Consider the following 22,156-nt stretch of genomic DNA (forward strand, 5'->3'; position numbering starts at 1 on the left):
GATGTAAGCAAACTTTAGGATTTGATGCTAAACATTGCTATTATGGGAATGAAACAAGAATGTACGCCAGGAAAAACTGAGCTGAATCTCTCAGTTGAGAATGAAGCACAGTTGGTCATTGCCTAAAGGGTTACACTTTTCACACAGTGCATTGAAAGCGAGTAATGACTAGCCTTGAAAATTGTCTGACCCCTGCTGAATTTCGGTTACATTGCTCTGGGGCCAGAAGTGAATGAAAGCAATGCCCTGGATACTTCCCTGCTAGATCAGAAGAAACATAGTAGCATGACTTTTAACATATGTATTCCTCTAACTGCCATTATTCAGAAAAACTGTTTTTTCTTTCGGGCTGCAGTACTTTAGAACATGGACAAACAAGACGTGGGTTCAGCATTTCAGCACTGAAGAAATTCCTGCACTATTGCATGAGACCAACAAATCTTTTCTTTACACATTGCACAACATCACAGGAAGGAATGCTGTTTCCACAACTCTAGTCCAAACCAGTCAAGAAGTTCCAGCAAGCTTTGGATCCCAGAATCATCATCATAGATGTTGGAAGGGACCTCTGGAGATCACCTAGTCCAACCAACCTGCTGAAGCAGGTTCCCTACAGCAGCTTACACAAGAAAGTATCCAGCTGGGTTTTGAGTATCTCCAGAGGACATTCTGTATCTTCTCTGGGAGCCTGTTCCAGGGCTCTGTAACCCTCACAGTAAATAAGTTCCTCCTCGTATTCACGTGGAATATCCTGTGCTCCAGTTTGTGCTCAGTGCCCTTTTGTTCTGTCCCTGGTCATGAAAGAGCCCAGTCCCAGCTGCTCTACATCTGCTGTTTGGGTTTTTATAAGCACTGATAAGATCCCCTCTCAGTCTTCTGTTCTCCAGGCTGAACAGCCCCAAGCCTCTCAAACTTTCCACAAAAGCACAGTCAACCTGTTCTGCACCCAGACATATACACCCTCACCTACACAGCTCCTTTCCACCAGTAGACTGTTCCAATGCACGCAGTTGCTCCTCCCCAGGTGCAGGACTCTACACCTGCTTGTGTTGAACTTCATGTGGTTGCTCTCTGCCCAGGTCTCGCTGTTATGAGAGCCACTCCTCCCAGCTTAGTACCATCAGCAGACTTGCTGAAGGTGCACTCTACCCTTTCATCCAGGTCACTGATGAAGGTGTTGAACAACAGGTGAGCAGCTCATGGTGATCCTAGTGGAGTTCCAACAAATTTGCAATTGTCCTTAGGTTGGAAGGGGTCTTAAAGACCATCAAGTCCCAAACCCTGCTGCGGGCAGGGCTGCCACTCACCAGGTCAGTCTACCCAGGGCCCCATCCAACCTACCAGAGATGGGGCATCTGCAAATTCTCTGGGCAGCCTGTTCCAGTGCCTTACCACTCTCTGAGTAAAGAATTTCCTCCTAACATCTAACCTAAACCTCCCATCTTTTACATTAAAGCCATTTCTCCTTATTCTTTCACTATTACACCATGTAAAAAGTCAGTCTCCCTCCTGTTTATAAGCTCCCCTCAAATACTGGAAGGCTGCGAGGAGGTCTCCCCTCGCCTTCTCTCCTCCAGACAGGACAAGCAAAGTTTTCATAGGAGAGGTGCTCAAGATCTCTGGTCATCTTTACAGCCTACCTCCAGACCTGCTCCAGCAGCTCCACAATATTCTTGCCCATACGACTCTGAGACCTGGACACAATATTTCAGAATGGGGTCCCATGAAAGAAGAATAGAAAGGAACTATCACCTCCGTTGCCCTGCTGGCCATCAAACTCTTAAAACAGCCCAGGATACAGTTGGACTTCTAAGCTATAAGAGTACACTGCTGGCTCACATCAAGCTTCTCATTTATCTAGGACTTCCATGTTCTACACCTTAGAGCTGCTCTCAATGCGTTCTTCTCCCAGTCTGTACACATATCTGGGATTGTCCTGACCCAAGTGCAACATCTTGTACTTGGCCTTGTTGGATCTCATTTGGTTACAGGGGCCTGCTCATGCCACTCTGGATGGCATCCCTTCCTTCTCTGAATCAAATGCACCATTCAGCCTGCTATTCTCTACAAATTTCCTGAGTGTACAATTGATCACACTGTCTAGGTCACCAATAAAGAAATGTTGAAGAGTGTCAGTCCCAAGACAGACCCTTAGGGGACACCATTCATCACAGGCCTCCACCTGAACGCAGAGCAACAGCTCTCTGGCTAGGACCATCCAATCAATCTTTCATTCACCAAATAAGTCCAGCCTTCAAATCCAAGTCACCCCAATTTAAATATAAGGATACAATTTGGGACCACGTCAAATGCCCTACACAAGTTCAGGTACATGACATTGGTTGCCCTTCTTTTGGCCATCAGTGCTATCATTCCATCACAAAAGGCCATCAGACTGATCAGGCACAATTTGCCCTCAGTGAAGCCTTGCTGGATGACTCAGATCACCTCCTCATCTTACATGTGCTTTACCATAGCATAGATGTCTGCTTCCAATACTGCCTGACAGATTTTAAGAGGAGCTCACTCAAGCTGACAGGTGCTCATCCCCTCCATCACTTGGATACCTCTGAAGATCACTTTTCCAAGCACATTCTAACTCAAAGCTTCCTTTGGCCTGGGTTTGCTGCCCTTGAAAACATCAGCAAAACCTGCCTCTGCAACACAAAGCAATGAGCTCCATGTTTTTTGAGATTGGTGTTGGTTGCTGAAGTCATTCACACCATCACTAATATCAAGTACAAACAAGACAGATTTGGCTAAAGGCCTATATGTATGGAAAAAAAAACACCTTTCGTCCTAAGTAAGAACATGTAGCAGAATATAATTGAGGTAGAACATTTTGGGAACCGCTCTCCTTCCTAGTATGGTCAGTAAAAAAGCTGTGTTTAAATCCAGTCTGGCAGTAATAGGGAACATCTTTCACAAAGAAGCTAAATCGTAATACTGACTTCCAAATAAAAAGCGCATTGTGCAGTAATAAAAGCCGTACTTGAGTGTAATGATAAATACACCTGAAAATTCCCCATCACCTCTAACAGATAATTCTATAGAAGCAAAAGACAATAGTCACAAAAATCACCGTGTTAACGTTTCTCAATCTGTATTTACAAATCTCATCTGTCAATGGGTAATATTAGGCAAATAAGTGATGCCAATATTAAGTGAAAAACACCAAATGTTAGAATTCACAGTTATAATCTGGGAGCGCACATACAATACATTCAGAGGGGCAAAACTGTGAGTTTCATGGGTTCAAGCACTAAAAACATGCACTGTGACTGCCAGGAAGAAGAAAAATGAGAAGTCTCACACATACAAAGCAATCAGTGTCTTTGGGTCCAGAACAGCCTCCAGCGCACTCCCGGTGGCAGCAGTCGCTGACGTAGGGCCCGTAGCACCGTCCATCACACTGCTCTGCACACACTGTCTTTGTTACTAGGAGAAGGAAGGAAAAATGATCATGTCAGAACCAGAACTGAGCAGACAGCTCTTCAGCTGCACGCTGAGGAAAACAGGCTGAACAACAACATACTGTAAAAAAAATCCACTACACTAAGGTTGAAGGCAAACTTTTCAACTAGAAGCTGTTTTCTTCCAGGATATCTTTGTGGTCTCTTGAAGAACACAACATTGTATGAAATTCTTCCTTGGACAAACAATTGTCAACAAGTGGAATCTCTCCCTCTCCTCAGCCATTGCCTCAGACTTGACTTTACAGAAAAACTGAACTTTTCTGCAGGATTTTACTAATCACCACCAACAGACCATCATGAAGGTGTGCTGTCAGCTGTCTTGATAAGGAACAGAGGTTGTTGCACTTCTGTAATTAATCTCCGCTAATCGTTCTGCTAAAAGCATTTCATTACCTCTCTACTGAAAACAGTTTTCAAGAGGACAGAGAACGAGAAACTTCCCTCAGCAGCACCCACCCATCCCACCTTACAGGCTTACAGATTTTTGCTTTCTCTTTAATTGCACTACAGGCCCAGAGCTTCGGAGGCAAATTTCAGGCAGATATAATTAACAGTTTCAACTGAACAGGAGGGGACATGGTGGCACAGCTCAGCCGCTTACCAGCAGGATGCTGATAAAAAGCATCCCTTACTGCCGCTGCCCCACTGCAATTTAATGCCTTGCTTCAATCTGGAGAGTCTTGGTGCACAGCACCTCTGTGCAGAAAATGAGTCTGAGCTACCTAATGAGCTCAGTTATAATTTCATCCCCTGAGTGCCAGCTGCTGCTGGGAACCACGATGCCCACCAGGACGCACAGCCACGCTTCCCTTTGGAGAAGGCTCCTGGCAGGGTGTTCAAAGAGCAAAAAGAAGAGCCCCAGCTGCAAGCCATTCCAGAGTATGTATCCTCTCAAAAAGCAATGCTGTGCAGGAACACTGGGACTGACATGGAGGAGCACAGCCCCTTTCAGCACAGTGACCTCAGAAAGTGCTCCCTCACTTCTGATATGGCCCTGGTTGAATGCAGCCCCTACGGAGCTGCTCAGGTTAGGGCATGGTTTGAGCTCTCCTGAGGTCTACAAAATCAGAAGCAGCTTGCAAAAGCTACTGTTGCAGCCAAGGCTTGTTGCTGTTCTTCCCTAATTGTTTCTGTTATGTTTATTCCACTGGGAAAGTGAATTGTGTCAAAAGAAATGCCAACACTTCATTCCAGGAAAAGGCCACAGCATACCTTGTTTATCCCCTGCATGCTGCATCACAGCTGCCGCTGAGGGCCCAGCTCTGAGGAGGAGCTCTCAGAGAACCTCAGTGGCACCATGCAAGCAGACAGAAGATGCTTTAGCAAAAGAGTCTGAACTTTCTGAAGGACTCACTCAAGGCAGCTCACAGCAATGGCGCTTCCCCAGGACAAAACAAATAGCAACGGCATGTATCATTAGAAGTCCTGAAACCATCTGACCATTCAGATTCCAATAAACAGTGCAACAGTTCAATTCCTGCACTTGTCCTAATGGTGTAATGCTCACGATCTTGACAACATGTGCCATGCACTGGAGCTGGTTTCTGGGGGGTGAGCAGAATGCTGACTGTCAATCTCCACTGGCATTTCACTCTAATAGCAAAACACTGCGTGACGCATGGGGTGGAACGGGCACTTCACGTGTGTACGAGCAGTTAATCTGACTCTTATTGTTTCCCTTCACCTTTAATTATGTCAGGGCACTATAAATCTATGAAGGGAAAAAGGGGAAGAAAGCGAAATCAATGAAAAAGTCTTATGAACATGCAAAGTTATTAGCGAAAAACAAGGATTTTAATTAAAGATGCTGTCTCCAAGCAGAAATGCTAGGTTACCCCGATTGATCTAAGCTGCCGATTCAGCTCTTTCCTTCTCCCCCACCAGGCTCCCGCCTGCCTTTTGCTGCTTTAATTGGGTACTTACTGCATCTGCACCTTCTTTTTTCTCAGAAACGTCAGCTGCATAAAGACTGTATAAATACAATTATGCTCAGGCCAAGCTCCTGTACACACACAGCCACACAGAGCCGTACATTTGCTGAATGTCTGTGTTTAGAGTTTGACTGAAAGGCTTTTCCCCTTCTTTGCATTCCCTTAGTGGACTGGTATTTTAATTGGAGCTTTTCTCCTTCCGTTTCCCTCCTCTAGGACAAAATGCATCATCTGTCATTTTAATAAAATAACATATTCCATTTATAAAAGTTGCAATTTCTTTTCATATGGAAATGAAACAACTCCAAACAGAAATCAACAGCAAAAACAGTAACAGTCCAAGCACAGATTAGAAAAATTGATCCCTAACTTCCAAATGCTTTTGTTGTTCTGTTTGTTTTAAAAGCAGTTTGCATTCTGTATAGCAGATGCCCAATACTATGTGAAGAGGAAATGCTTGTTACAGCTACTCCACATTAGCCTTCCATGACAGGGACAGAAAGCATCTCTCCAGTTTTTGTTTCAGTTTCATACTTACTAATTTTTAATTAGAAAACAAAAACAGCTTGTTAACTGCACAAAACCCTACCCTGAAATTATCTCTGTTCTAACTCCTGATGGAACAGCTCATTTACAATTTCCCATTAATAGCCTTCTTAAATACATACACTCTCTTGTCACATTTAGAAAGACATGAGGACAGAGTTAGATGCAGGTGGCATTTCAGATAGAGAGACATAGCTGGAAGGCAACATAAGAAGACAGGTAGATGATACTCATATGAAAACAAAAGGATCTTTTTTCCCCCCCATATGTAATTTGAAATGAAAGACAGGGATTAAGATCTTTCATTTTTTTATCCTTTTCCCAGGAGAATAATTTAAATCTTATCTTGGGAAGGGGGCTCATTAGAATTTTTTGCTTCAGTGAGTGCATAAAAAAGTGGAATTATTAAATGCAGACAAGCTGTTGCAGACGAACAAAACAGTCTGACGCTGGGAAGCAGCACTGCCCAATGCTGTCCTGACTGCCTGTGAAAGATGCCCATCCCCAAGGTGACCAGATGAAGGTATATGCAATGTTTGATACCACTCACCTCATCTCCAGCTTGTATCATTAATGAGACTGAAAGCCAGATATGTCTTTTAAAGTCAGAAATGAAGGCAGCAAAACCTTCACACCACTTGGGTTTTTATGCTTCCAGCTCCTGTTCTTTGTTTCAGACGTTTTTTTAGAAGAATAAGTTTAGCATAACTGAGAAGTAGAACTGCTCACTGTCAGCCCAACAGTCAGCCTTGCTTTTCAGTCCTGCTTTACACTTAGAGCACAAGGTCAGGGAGGCAAAGAGAACACACAGCCTAAAATTAACTCCTATCACTGACAACAGGAGAACACAGGGAACTATACTGACATTGTGCTTTGAGGTAAGAGGATGTAAAGTAGCTCTTTCAAATTAGAATGTGTGACCTGTGCATCTGCCTGGAACTTAGATAACGTGCATCTTCCCATAGTTAATTATTTTGAATCCATGGTCCTGCCTTCGCCTATCCCTGCTGTTTAGATTTGAGAGGGCAGCCACTGTGAAGGAAGAGAGAGCTGTCACTCTGGGAGCAAACCTACCGTGCAGCTCTCTCTGCTAAGCTCCAGACTCCACAACACTGCAGATAAGTTTTACTCTCCCTGGTATTACTACATTAATCCACCAAATCAGCACACTCATCTGAGAGCAGTGCTTTGTGCAGGTTGAGATCATGGGAGCCGATTCTGCCACAAAGACTTGAACAGTCACAGAGTCCAGCTGGAGCCTCTGCTGGCAGGAACCAAGGCCTGAGCCAGGATTGGGTTGTTCTTATACAATGCAAGCACCAAGGTTTTGCAGTATCCTCTGATGGGTTGGCTACACGGGACCCAAAAAAATTTACCCCTGTCAAGAAGAATAACAGAGAGATAAACAGGCATAAGGAAGCATTGTAAATTAATTCTAAGCTGCCGTGGTATAAAATCCTTGTGGTCAGCTAGGGTTCTGTCCCTTTGCTCTATGTACTTGAGTACATAACCCTAATATGAAGAGGTTTCCTCTGCAGCAACTTCTCTGCAGCATCCACAAAGGCCACCAGCACAGAAAGTAGATGTGCTAGCCCAATTTGGACAAACATCCAGATATAATCCCAGATCTGTCCCAGATCTAATTTATTCAAACCCGTAAAAGAAGTTCAATATGAAATAATAACATATGAACATCAGCTTTAGGAGAACTATAACTGCCATCAACTTGGCCAGCAGCATCAAGAGATGTAGCTGAAGAAGCGCCATGGCAGAACACCCTTTGTGTTGCCATGAATACGCTGGATTGTATTTCCTGATGGTGTTTACCCCTAAACCATTCATGTCAAACTATTGGCCATTTATAACTTAATACAGTTTCTTGCTCCAACTACTGGGAGGAAAAAAAAAAAAAAAAAAAGAAAGAAAAAAGAAAGAAACAGAAAAAAAGATACATTTGCACTGTTCATTTGCACTCATAGTTCTAACAAAAAGGACAGATAACAATGGGCCACCCTAGGACCAAAGATTTAGCTGGTGCACTTGCAGTTAATCCCTCCTACAATAAAGCCAAGGAAATGAATACGGGCTGTGCTCATGTGGGGAGGCATCAGCAACCACTTCATTTTCTGGGAAGAGCAACTCCAGTAAAACCAACTCATTTCTATCATCCTACATTTGATAGAAAGAAAATGTAAAGAACAGTTCTATTCCAACAAGAGGGGGGAAAAAAAAAAAAAAAGGAAGAACTTGTAGAAAAAGCTCTTGATTTTCTCCTCTATTTGCAAATATTTTGACTGCACTTCCAGCTCCTCAGTGCCTTTCTGAGAGAACTGAAAGCATACAAGGAAGAAACTCTCTCAAAATGTTCTTCTTTCTTACTCATTTTAATGCTCTCCAAATTCAAGAGGACAGACATTGTGAACAGCCCTTCACTTATTACTTCCCTTACAAAAAAAAAAAAAAAATCATTATTCTCTTTCAGTGTAACTCAACGACATTTGGAGTTATTATAACAAGAACAATTCTACAAGATAATTAATGCTCCCAGGGAAATTAACAGTATTCCAGTATTAGGAACTCTGCAGCGTCAGGCCATCATTACAAATCTCCAAATCCACCGAGTAGATTCTCCTGTTCCTGCAATATTCACTTCAGTGTATTCCAAAATACCCATCAACATACCCAAGAGCCACGCTCCATGTTGCCACCAGGAAGTGAAAAGAGAATTCATGCTAGCTTAAGCATTTTTGGAAAGCACAAGAGAGGAAAGAAAAACACAAATTCACATGGGAAGGAAAACAAGAAGATTGGTTGGTAAAAACCTACAGAAAAAGCCTTGAAACTGCACTAAAAGTAATATATACCATCTCTCCACAGCTAAAATGATAAGATCCCTTTCATGTTTTAGCCCTCAGGGTCACGCTTACTTACAGGTCTGGCAGTGATTCTCTGTGGGTCCCCAACATCGGCCCGTGCAGGACTTGTGGCATCGACCACCTTTGGGAGAAAAAGAAGTGGAGAGAGATTACAAATGCAGCTTCAGCAACAGTTAAATAGAAGGGTCTATCTTGCCTTTGGAAGATTTTTATGCCTTACAAAGGTTAAAATGGTGCCCTTAAAAAGCCCAATAAGTAGCCAGAATTGGCATCAGACCTGCATGGGTACTTCATACTGTAAATCTCTAGGTCTGCTAAATACGATGGAGACATTTTAAAACCAAAAATTATGCACAAGATGAGGCACAATTCCATCACCCAGAGCTGTTCTCTGTGCACTGTGTGTAAGCCTCACTCATTCCTCCACTGTACAAGGGATGGCTGAGCAAAAACCCACCTCATCTTGTGTTCAATTTTCACCTGAACAACGAGGTAGTAAACTTTGAAGACAAGCAATCAAAAGCCAAACCTCCCTCCTGAAAGCTTACAGAGTCTTCACAAACATTACGCAGTAATTCAGGACTGAAATCCTATGCTGAGAAGGGCACTGAATTCATGCCTTCCCTTTCATGGCTAACTACTACCCGCTGTGCAAAGAAACAGATAGCAGGCAGAAGGACTGGCACATTCTCTAGCTGTAGGTGTCATTACCTGAGTCAGCACTCTAACAGTCCTATGCCAGCTCTGATGGTGAGCAAAGGTACACCTGAATTCTGCAGTTCCCATCTGAATGTGGCCAAGGAATGAACAACTACTTCTGTCTTCTGACTCTTCTGACTGCAGTAACATGGCCTCACCTTTGATTAAACTTGTACTCATCACTGAATACTGCTAAAAATCCATGAAGTGAATTCCCACATTGAACTTGATCCACAAGCTTACCAAAGTCTTCAGGAAACTTTTACTGCTGTGCTAATGGCACCTGCTGTTAACGCTGCTCTATTACACCCTGCACTATATCAAGTGCTGTCCACATGCTCTGACTTGAGAGTAGTGTCTCTCAGCTAAGGCTGGGTCAACCCAAAAGAAAACACCACTCCTTTGCTGGCAGCGTACACACAAAATGTTCCATAGTTGAGTAAAACTGCTGTTAGAGCTGCATCAAGTAGGACTTCACGTTGCTGCTTTTTTAACACCAGTGCTTTTGCATATCACTGATGATCTATTGATTATGCTGAGCAGTAATTACACACTGTATGCCAACTACCTTGTTAAAGCTACCAGCTCCTTGCTGCACTCATGTTCATTTAAAGCAATTATACTGGGGGAGCGTTGTTGCTGACATCACTAGCACATAATTTGCTGTCACATTCTGCCATCTGTTTATTTAGATCAGAAATATACTATAACTACATAATGCAAACTCGTTCTGGCTGATGGGGAGGGGACTCCATCTGGCATGAATAATGCAACTTTAATCAGCAATAACAATTATTGTGATTATTAAGAGGCTACTGGAGCCCCGTGCAGAAAGCTAATGCATCCATATTGATTTATAAGAATAGAAACTTTAAAAATAGGTAAGGTAAACAGCAAGTCCAAGGAAAAACATTCAATAGGCAACTGGTAAGATACAGTTTGTTTCCTAGTCTCGGCACTCACCTTGCTGAAGAAAAACAGGTTTTATAAAGACTGACCAACAGGACAAGCGGGCAGAAGGTCGGATACATGTTCAGATAACCTCTCTGCACCTGCCTTAGCTCAGGCCTTGCTGGAACATCACTGACGGAGGAAGCAAAGGAGGAACGGAAACCCAAGGACAGGAGAGCCGGCTCCATTTTTCTGCCTAATCCTTTCATCTGGTCAAAGCTCATACCAGTCTGGCTCCAGGGGTCTGGAGTTCAAGGGGAAAGCTGCAGGTCTTGTAGCTGGACACAGCATAAAGCACGACACAGCCTGCTCACAGCCCCTTGGCTGAGGCAGAAGAAGGAACCAGTTTGGCCATTTCTGCCCCTTTCTCTTCCCGACATCAGCCCCCTTCTGAATCATACCTCATGCACTGGGCTTTCCACTGCAAAATGGATGGAGAGACAGCCAAAGAGATACTTCAGTCATACCTCCAGGTACCCTCTAGGTAGAGAGTCCTCCTGCACTTCTGCACAAGCTAGAGTTCAAATAAAAACCTCCAGATTTGAGACTCCTAGGTGCTGAGCTGACCCTTGCTATGCAGCTACAAACATACTCAGCCAATACTGCTTCTCCTGGAAATAAAAGCGATCCAGCATCTTCAAAAATCATTTAATTTTTTTTCATAACTTGCACGCCTGCTTCCTGGTACATGACTTTGTTTGACAGTGTCAGATGATCATTTGCATTTAAATAGAGATATTTAACAAAATAGCAAGAAAAGGCTGCCAGATTTCTGTTTTCTCATTGGGAACCCAAAGTCTCTGCTTCACTGTTTTCACCTTTCTCAACTGCACAGACAAAAACCAGCAGCCAAGCTGGTAGGCAGCACACTTCTGAATCATATCATTATGTGTCCTTTGAAGGTCAAATACACTGAGAATTAAAAACAAGAACCAAAGTGCCTCCCAGCAGTGCATGTCTTTCTTGGTTTAATAAGAAAAATAAGTTGGTTTGCTCTCAGTATGGACTGGTCAAGATTCTCCCCTCCCGTAACTCAGTATTCCACCTAGTTTTCCCCCTGTAACAAGAACAGATTGCTCCCCATGAAAGATCAGCTCTGTAATTCTAAATACAAAAACAGCTCCATGGAAGTCCATATAAACAACCCAGAGTGTGAGGAACATTCATGGGAGGAATAGTTCGTGTGATCAGATCTGTATGTCAGCTTTAGACAGTTACAAATCAACTGGCCAAGAGACTGATGAAGTCATACTACTGTGCTGCTTCTCACGGTTCTTTCCATATACATTCCTTTTAGATTGCTGTGAACTGACTTAGATTTGAGATCAACTTAGGAAATAATTCTTAGCATAAGAGATTATTTTTTTATTCCTTGCGTCTCTAAGGTACATCAAAACGCACCAACATATAGCAGCAAGGTCTCAAAGAAGTAAGTAATAAAGAAAAGGCAAGCCATGACACTGCGCAAGTGTTCTGCCTTTTGCTCTGAGGCAAAAGCCAATAAAAAGAGGTAATTCATTCCGGCCATTACCGGCACTGGTCTCTGGCATCAAGATACCAAAAGCAAAATGAAGTCTAAATGGTAACCAGAGGCACCTGGGAACAGCCAGCACCAGTAGAGAAGCCCAAACTCCCCCAAAGGAGCAAAGTCCAACAGCAACGACACATTACGTATATTCATAGTACAATCAAAGAGTTATTTATGAATTAGGGGAGAGTCCAGTGGACTCTATACACACAACCTTGTCCTCTTGCTGAATTCCTGCACAGTAGTGAAGACACATCAGCAAAAGGGCTTATTTTCTTTGTAAGTGACATATGGAAAGAAAGAACCTGGAACAGCCTCCTGCCCCCTCTACAGAAGTGATGCTACAGTACATTTCTGCTCCAGAATAGTAGCACTGTTTTGAATAGATGATGACATTTAAGTTATTAGAATTCAGAGGAGGAGGGAAGGAGTTAAAAGGAGGCTTACATAATTTTTACAGAGATTGTTCTGAAATCTAAACTCAGAAAGGGCAGATTTCCACAGGAGGATGAAAATTAGTTTCGCTCTGGCAAACTCCATGTGGAAAACCAACGGCTTGTCTCCTGGGCTCATCTCCCTTGACCAATACTAATGCCACTTATCTTTGTTATGGAGCCTGGTGCAGAGTACCACTGTCATAGCTTCCAGGGGAGGTTTTTCTTTGTGGAAGATGCCCCTGCTCTGCTGAATGGAAAAAGTCACAGGCAGGAAGAGCTAGCTTGCTAGGCTGGGAAAGACCAAGGTTACTTTATCCTTGTGCTTTCCAGAGAATTGAGAAGGGCTTTCCTTTGTCTCCACGCTGACTTTATTATTTCAGGAACAGTAAAACCACAGAGGATTAAGTTACTGACAAGACAAGAAAAATGAAGTCCTCCTCTTAGCTCTAAGCTCAGTGTAGTATGGAGAATGCCGCTTCTACCCCATCAGCTAACCCAGCTGCCTTAAGCAGACCCCTCTCAGCAGGGGAAGGAAAGCAGAAATAAGAGAAGAAACGGTCTCCCTTTGTACAAAGCTTGCATTTATGGATGGCTTCTACCAGGTTAATAAATCATTAATAAATGCAAGCGTATCTGCAGCATACCGATACCAAAGTGCAAAGAAACACAGCCAAAACCAGAGGCTTTGATGGTTACAAGGCATGGTAATAAGGAAGCTCTTCACTTGTCTAACAGACTAAAACGATGAACTACCAAAACATCTACAGATCATAACTAGCTTCTTCAATTAAATTCACCCTCAACCTAAAAAACTTCTCTCCTGCAATACTGCTAGCAATACCAAAAGAATGCTCAAGATTTAACTTTATGGTCCAGGAAAATAAAACACAAAATATCATTCAAACAGCACAGCATTAATGGGAATTGAAGCCAACACTGTTGTGATGGATTGTTCTGCCTTTATCAGGCCGTAGTGCTTTCTGAGCCCTTGTCTGGCAATTCCTATCATCACATACTCATTCATTCACATTTCTTTGTTAAATTAAAATAATTTTGTGTTTCCTACCAGCACCGTGCAAGTCATCAGATCTCTTCTATTGATTTAAAAGTTCAGTAATTAACAGACCCTCACACTTTTCACCATTTCCTTACTTTATAACAGAAGAGATCTGCCTTGCAAGAGTAGAGTTTAACTTCCTGAAAGAGAAGAGAGCATTGACAGGAACACCTAGTGCTCATTTTCTTTTCCTTTCCACATAAATGTTATAGGCTATTGAAATCTAAGAGCCCGATCCTCTAATGCCATCGAACTGTATTGCTTTAGCACCTCTGGATGTTACCACCAGTTTTCCAACACAGAATAATAAAATCCAGTCAAATCCAAGCTTTTCTCTAACAAGCTGTACATGGCACTTGAAATTACTACTACTGCTGTGGAAAACAGCTGAACTGAAAGCAAACTTCAGCTAACTATCATTTCCAACAAGGACTAACAAGTCTGCCACCCAGCCTCATGCATCACCTCTATCTTCCCTGACCTCCCTAGCAGATAGGAAGAGAGACACAAATGGGGAGGGACTGGGACACAGGCAGCTGAAAAGAACCTGGTGTGGAAGATAGGTCTACAAAATGAAGAGACAGGCGCTGAAAGCAAAGGGGATCTGGGGACAGCATGAGGGAGAGGCAGGGCAGAGGGAGCGGAGATAAACACCAACCAGCACCAGAGCAAACAAAAACTAACAGCCAAAGGGGATTCATTTCTATGAGTAATGTGTGATGGAGACGGTGCTCGCGCACGTAGGGGACTGGGAGTCTGTTGAGCGTTCTGAAATTACAGAGTATCAGCAGACATGCTGGTGGCAGGCACTTTTGATTTTAAGAGAGATTGGCCACCAGAGGTAAAGGAATAAATGGAAAGCCAAGAAGAGCATGTCAGCAGCACCAAACGGGCTCAGGCCAGTGAATTCGTATTTATCACTGACAGCTGTGAGCTGATAGCAAGCGCTCTGTAATGTTACTTCAGCTGCTACAGAAAAATGTCTTCAGGCCACAGGAACGACTGCAGAAAGGGACCTGAGGGGGGTAATGAAGACACCAGCTATTTTTCTCTGCCTGGAACTGACAGCACTGGTAAGGCTGTATGACTTGATGCATTAATTGGGGGCTTGCTCACCCACATAACATGAAAACCTTTGCATATGATGTGGTGCAAAACTTTACACTGATTAAGCAATTAGGAGCTATTAATTATCACCGCTTATAGCTGTTAGCGCAGAGCAATGCAAGCCAATTCCCCCCACTGTGGTGGCAAATTAGTTCCAATCAGCATCAAACGCATTTCTGAACACACACGTAGGGATCCCAAGCAAATTGGGAGACACAGCCAGAAAGACCTAGCTTTTTTAAAGATAGGTCAAGTGGTACCTGCCGCTTGGCAGGCTCATCAGGAGCAACAAACCCCCAGGAATCTCCCCTTATTATCATTACTCCTAATGAAGTGCATCGCCCTCTGCGAGCCACACACAGTCTTGCACACATGCAGCAGAACCTGTGCTGATAAATGGGGCTATGTGGGATAGAAATGGAACTCCATGCCTCATCTGGGCCAGCCTTAAAGCACACAGACTGTCAGCATCAGCTCCCTTCAACCACATGGCTGTTACTTACTGGGCCTTTCCTCTGCGGCAGAGGAGAGGGCATGGTCCATCAGGTATCTTTTCTGGGCACTGTGTGTAAGCCCAGGAGAAAAATCTGTGTGCTGTTAAAGGGAATTTTCAAAGGAGGCGCTCAGCCAACTCAAAGACACGTCGAAAAGTAAATGCCAAATGTAGAGGTGCTCAAGTGCTTGTTTAATACCAACTCCTCCACTCCTCAAACAGATCAACTAAGTCAATACCACGTAAATCAAAATAACGTCCTCTATTAATGTTCTAGCAATGCTGCCAAAGCAGTAATAAAGTTTGAACAGCGGGACATACAATTTCCATTTTTTAAACAAAGTAATAACCACAGAGAAAGGAAATGGAAAGTTGAAATCCAAGCGGCTTTAAAATTCATTGTACTTGTTCTCGATGCCATGCAGTACTTCCAGAGCCTGGCTGGGTGTGCTGACATTTTAACCAATCCTGAGTCAACTAAGTGGAAACCTCAGAGAGAATTCCCTCATCCCCAGGAAATTAAGTGTCCAGTTTTGGACAACCTCTGGCTACGTGTCCTAATAGGCTCATCCAAATCCAACTGCTTCTTCAAAATGTATCTCTGGCTGCCCAAACAGAAGCAATTATTACAAAACAATAACTAGACCACAGAGGCCCTTTCTCTGTTGGAAAACAACGCTCGGCTATGTACTCTGCTACTTACATTTAGTGTTTGAAGTCCACAAATACCCACTAAAAATAATCATGCAAACAGATTTCAGAGTGCGAGTTCCAGGATAATCTCCAGCTATCAGAGATCAGCACAGAGGTGACCCCGTGGCCATTCTATCACATGGACGTAATGCAGTGAATTGGTAATCAAGTCCAACACTGTATGCACCCGTTCGTACTAAACAACTTGCAAACCCCGTGTCTGTGTGTTTTGGAGCAGCCTGCCCACAGATGCCCCTCAGCACACTGCACCCCTCACAGTGGCACAAAGCTGACCACACCGTGCCTGGATGTGTGTCCTGCAAAGCAAGCAGCAGCCAGCTACCAAAGGGTGGAGGCACGCAGTAGCTTCAAGAACTACTAGATGCAATTAAGCAGCTGATTTTTCAGTCTTTCTTTTCCTTTTCCTTCCCTAAGCAGCTCTTCAAAGGCAGCTCACTAAAGCAGCTGTGGCTTGCTGTGAAAGAGCCATTCCACCCACCCACCCACTACAAATCTGCCAATTACCGTTCAATTAGACCGTTTAAAATATTTGGAGTATTGGGCTTTATTTCCTACTTTCAAGAAACACCGGTGTTTGTGATGAAGCAAGCTGCTTATAATGGAAAGGGATGCTTTCACTTACGCTGAAAGTCTCCCCCTTGTGTAATATACCGCTTAAACACCAATCTGCTTATAAACAGGTGGTGCACACTAATACATTATACACACACAGGTTGCCTTCAAAAGATAAGCATTTACCAGGAGTTGCCACAAAATACAGTGTGGAGCGCTGCTTCAATTCTGCAGCTACAGAGCAAGTACCACACTGTAGTATCTTTATACAAGAGCCTGGTACACTGGCTCAACCTGAGGGATGACTCACTCCCTACAGATGCTGTCAGAAGAAAGGAAGACATTAAAACAGGACAGAATTGTATCAGAGATGGGGTTGGTTTGTTTTTTGAAGTATTTTCAAGGCAGAGAGACACCCGTGTCAGAGCTTCTACAGAGACCGTCAGTGCTGGCTTTCCCCATCCCATCCTCTCTGAGCCCACGACACCCTAAGAATGCTGGCTTTGCAGCAGTTCCTATGCTAGATCCCTGGATTAGGCTTTGGCAGCTTAAAGACTTGTGTCCTCCCAGCATTATCTACAGGCATTAGCCAGGTGTACCTGCTCTTCTTACTTTTTATTCCATGAACTCAGCTGGTAGAGGGAGCGTATTTCCGTTAAAAGCCAGGTCCACATGCCTTTCAAATCTGTCTCAAGGACATTTACCAATTGACAAATCCTTTCTGAAAACACAGACTGAAGTTATTTATTAGGAAACTAAACCGATTCCCTTTATTCCAAACACTGCTCTAAGACAGGGAAAAGCATTTCCATCACCTTCAAGCAGTGCAGCTTGCTACACCAACACAGAAAACAAGCCCTGCATTCATGTATTCCTCCATCTTCAGTTATACAACCCAGCAAAAACTATCCTTTAAAATAAATGCCTTCTGTTACTGTATCTGTCTTTCATTTCCAGCTAAGTACAAAACGCCTGTCCTGACAACAGCTTCCTTAATGGCAGGACGAGCAGCTTCCACATAAACTGAGCAAGAAGTGGCAGGACTTGCTGGATGTCTCCGATTTAAATTTACTTTCCATCTGAGACATCCATGAAACTGCAACTGCTGCTGAAACATCACACTGCGAGTGCTTGATGTGTTCTACATGGAAGAAGCTTTCAGGCAATGCTAAAGAACAGCTTCTGCTCCTGCTTTGCCCCAGTGACACCCATGAGGGAATGCGTTCGGGACCACCTCCACACAGAGGCCCCACTCACTGCTCTCCAAATGTGCATTTAAAATGTTAATTGAACTTCAAAAGTCTTCACCTCTATGAAAGGTTATAATTTAACCAGCTCTGCAATAACAAATGTCTTCAGCACATACTTTCTGGAATGCCATTTTCTCTGTAGGTAGTTTCCAATTTGGATGTACTCCCCAAAATGAGACACCAGCTATTCTGAAAGTTGGCTTTAAGAGTGAATTAGTCACTTTGCTCCTTTCCTCCAGCCAGAATACAGAAACACTGCTGTTATTGCAGCCTTTTTCAGGGCAGAACCACTGTGCTTCCAAGAACAAAATCGCTTGCAAGATAATGGCACAAAAGGCAGCCACCTCATGTGTGGTTGGGTACCACTGATTCTGACTGACACATGTTCACTGTTCCACCTGCAACAGGAGGCACCCTCTGGTCTAAAGGAAAGCCTCCCATGCTCTTAAATCCACACCACATTCAGCTCTCACGAGGCTCTGCTAACTAACTGCAGTGCCACCCAAAGGAAAGAATCACAGAGTATCCCGAGTTAGAAGGGAACCATAAGAATCATATGTCTGAGAGTACCATCCAAATGCTTCTTGAGCTCTAGCAGCTTGGGGCCATGACCCACAGATCCCTCTCAGCATTCCTGCTGCTTTCCAGCTTCTCATCCCCCAGTCTGGGGTGAATATAGACAGCCAGGATTGCTCCTTTCCAGGTGTAGAATCCAGCTCTAGCTCTTGTTTAAACTTGAAGTAGTTGGTGAATGCCCAGCTCTCTAATGTGTCTACATCTCTCCTCATGGCTTCCCCACCTTTAATCAAGTCAACGACTCCTTCCAGTTTAGTATTACCAGCAAACTTGCTCAAAACACCTTCTAGTTCTACATCCAAGTCATTTATGAAAACATTAAAGAAAATTGGCCCTAAAATGAAACCCTGAGGAACCCTGCTAATTACCGGCTGCCAGCCTGACATAACCACATCCACTATAACCCCCTGAGCCCAACCCATCAGCCAGCTGCTCACCCAAAAGGACTCCATCCTTGCTACCACGCTGCTACCTGACTCCCCAGATCACCAGGGTAGTGGACCAGAGATGTGGTCCAGCACAAGACTGCTTTGGAAAGTCTGCTTGGAAATGCTGGAGTGCACATGTAACATTCAACATACTTAGCCACAGCATCACTGAGAACCTGTGGAAGGTGGGACCCTCAGAAGAGACTGTAAGGATCTGAGGTAGCCATAACTATCATGTAGTTACTTCAGAATTAAATATCCCATGGTACAACTTATAATACTGCACCTATCAATACTACCAGCAAGTTACTATGCTCTGTGAACAATACAAGGCCTCTATTAACGTGGTACTTAATTGGGGCTGTATTAATTTCATCACAGCTTGTTTTAAACCAGGGCTAGCTACCATCAGGCCTTAAAGTAGGTTGACATAAAGAAACAGCTCTACTAAGCTAAGTTTTTGCTAAGTGTTTCAATTACTGCAACATTTTTAAGAAATATCTTTTTAGAAAGAGTACTAGCTAAGTAGCAGAGGCAATAGGGTAGATAGCAGCTCCCCAAGAGAGAAACAGAGGAAAAGAGAAGAAAAGCAATAAAAAAATATGGAGTCAGCACTGGTTCAACTGAATGCATACAGTGCAGAGAAGAGTACGTCAGACAGCTCAGCCCCATTCCAGTATGTGCATGCAGGTACAGCCAACCCCAGCCTAAACTGTTTGCTGCTGGACAACTGAGAGCTGACTTCGTAAGGCACCATGACACTGACTAGTTCATCTTCTATTCCTTCTGAACAGTAAACACTTCATTAGGTTTGTCTGTATGTTTCAACGTGAACTGAACACCTGAAAAATGCATTAAGAACCAGCTACTTGAGGACTTCCCAAAAGCAGCTGTAAGACCTAATGCAGCATAGCAGGGCTGTGGTTCCCAGGGATCATCCCTGGAACGATGCTTGTCAACACGCCAGATAAAAGTTTAGAAATGATTCCGAAACCTCAAGCACTGGAACACGTAGGTGACAGGAAGCCTGAAACCCCAGCAGATGACAGTGCAGGGCAGCAGCAGCACAGGGACGGCTGGGACTGTCTGAAACACACGGATGTCAGAACAGATTGATTACCAGGTTCTCACGTGAAGCTTCAATACAAAGGATACAATTTTCACTTCTATAGAGTTATGGCTAAACCCACGATAAAACACTTCACTTCCTCCATTCTGAAAGAACATGGAGAAATATTTTACATTGAAGAGCAACTGAAATTATTCAAGAGCTGCAAAGAAAAGCCTCACAGTGTGAGCCATGAGACCCTCTGTCTATTTAGCTTATGAAAATCGCATCAAGAGGTGAGCTGATTACACTGTGCATCCCACTGCTGCAGGGAGAAAATGCAGAGTACTCGAGAGCTCTTGGAGCTAGCTGAAGAATACGTAACAGGCAGCAGCATCTGCGTTCAAATCAGAAATAAAGGCACCCAGCATTATTTCTTCTAGCAGCAGGAGGTAACAAGCTTCTTGAGGGATGGCCACCACCTCCACAAGGAGCCAGGCTGTGGGTGAGCTGTGCTTCAGAAAGGTACTGACTCAGTACCAGGCAAGCGGGCAGTACTTTGGGGCACTGGAGTGCAGGACACTAGAGCTAGCAGTGTTTGAAGGCTTCTTTTGCCCTTAACAAACCCATGAAACAATAGGTAAAAGAGAGGGAAAAAACTTTAAAAAAGCATCCTCCTCAAACACACTGTGGGATTTACTGAAGCACAGGCACGCAGATGAAGAACAAGCCTTTTCTTCCTATGCATCACGGCAAGAATGGAGAACTACTGCCTGGCTCAGAAGCTGCAGCTTTACACTACCAGCAGCAATTAGACAGAGAAGTACTAGGTTAAGAACAACACCAAACAAAGCTGTTCTGCTTGAAAAAGTTCTCTGGATCTCAGTGCACTACAGGATCTGAGCACAAACTCCAGCTCAGCACAAGACTTCAACAGGTGCATAATGCCGCAAGTTCAGCTGAAGCTGGGCACTAGTTAACTTCTATCTAGTATTTCATCCGAATCATTTGCTAAAAAGCAGCTTGTTTGATTATTACCCCCCAAAAATACCAAGTAATCTTTTTATCTTTATTATCCAAAGTTCACAGCTCTGTCATGAATATGCACCCACAGACTTTAGCACTTTTAAACACATTGTTGATTATTTGAACCTACGCTGTTTGCTGCACACAGTAACCCCAGCTCAGCCATTCAAACCTTTAAGGCTTTCCTGACAAACAAAACCTCCAAAGTAAAGCTCCACTGAAAACTCTGCTTGAACAGTGCCCTGTAAGAACCTGCAGCAGGCACACGGGGGCTCCCATCACACCAAGGGGCGACTAAGGACAGGAGGGCACAGATGAAAGCAGCCAGCCTTACTGACACAATGCACTTTGTCTCCAGCTAAGCAGAGAGGAGGAGTTCTACCAATGTAGAGTCATTTTAGACAAGTCCGATCCTTATTCCCTGCTTTATTTCTTGCTTGGAGCTTTACCTTGGATTTCCAGCTCCAAAGGGCAGGCCTCTGCCTACGTAATGGAGACCAAATCCAGCATGGATACAACAACAGGGGAACACGCTCTAGCAAACTGTGGCATTAGCTAATGCCACACGTTAGCTAAGCTACGGCTTGTGTTTGTGGCTTATTTTTAGAAGGACAGGTTTTTAGTATGGGAGTAACAAACTGACTTATACACCTAAATGGATGACTCTGTTCCTTGATTAAGCAACTTTGAGATTTCGAGTACCTCGAAGAGAAGACTAGTTATACTACAAACCACTGTAAAAGCTCTGTCCAAAATATATGAGTAAGAAAATGCTGTGCCAATAGTAAATACTATATTATTCCACTGTATGAATCAGAATGCCAGGCACAGAGGTAACTGCCCTCACACAGCTGAAACACACAGGGTCCCTGGTGCACATGTGAATTGCATGGCAGCAGTACACACAGAGCCCTACACCCACAGCCACTGGCCACAGTCATCTTCGCAGTATGAGTGTATAATCCAAAGGTTTCTAACATGAGCTTTTCTGCATGCATTTGATCAGAGCATGAAGAAATGGGTAGAATCATTCCAGGCTAAAGAAAAAGGAAAAGAAGCATTTAGGATTCATACATCTGCAGCACTTCTATTACAGTAGTTAAGACACTACGGCCTTTTCAACTGCTTTCTTAACGCTGAAATGACAATGAAAGCCTGCGATGAAGGGAATCAGAAGAGCAGCATCCAGGGAGCACAGCATCCCAGGAGCGCACTGGCCAAATTCTCTTCTGTCTAGCTCTGATGTAAATGAGGAGGCATGCACAGAGCTGGCAGATCCAAGGTTCGGAACAAGCACTAGTTCTATTTCAAAGCATTTTCGTTTTACTCTACCCTTTCGTCTCCTTCATCTGCTGATTGCTGTGGAGCAGCAGGGAGGCCTGCATGTGCCCTCCTCCAGGAAGTGCAACCGCTCTAAGATGTTGTGTGTGGCTGGGGAGAAGAGCGGCACCAGCAGCTTGA

The 22,156-nt window shown here is 43.8% G+C and overlaps 1 protein-coding gene across 8 annotated transcripts in view; it reads right to left on the reverse strand.

Moving 5' to 3' along the window:
• Positions 1-22,156, reverse strand: part of ERBB4 (erb-b2 receptor tyrosine kinase 4) — a 484,578-nt gene that overhangs the window by 146,432 nt on the left and 315,990 nt on the right. For all 8 annotated transcript variants that reach the window (XM_015867995.2, XM_015867997.2, XM_032445688.1 and 5 more), the window contains exons 5-6: positions 8,885-8,950; positions 3,320-3,438 (exon numbers count right to left, since the gene is read on the reverse strand). In XM_015867995.2, the coding sequence (XP_015723481.1) occupies positions 3,320-3,438; positions 8,885-8,950 (185 nt within the window). The remainder of the gene's footprint in view (positions 1-3,319; positions 3,439-8,884; positions 8,951-22,156) is intronic.

This window comes from Coturnix japonica, chromosome 7 (assembly GCF_001577835.2).
Source record: "Coturnix japonica isolate 7356 chromosome 7, Coturnix japonica 2.1, whole genome shotgun sequence".
NCBI lineage: Eukaryota > Metazoa > Chordata > Aves > Galliformes > Phasianidae > Coturnix > Coturnix japonica.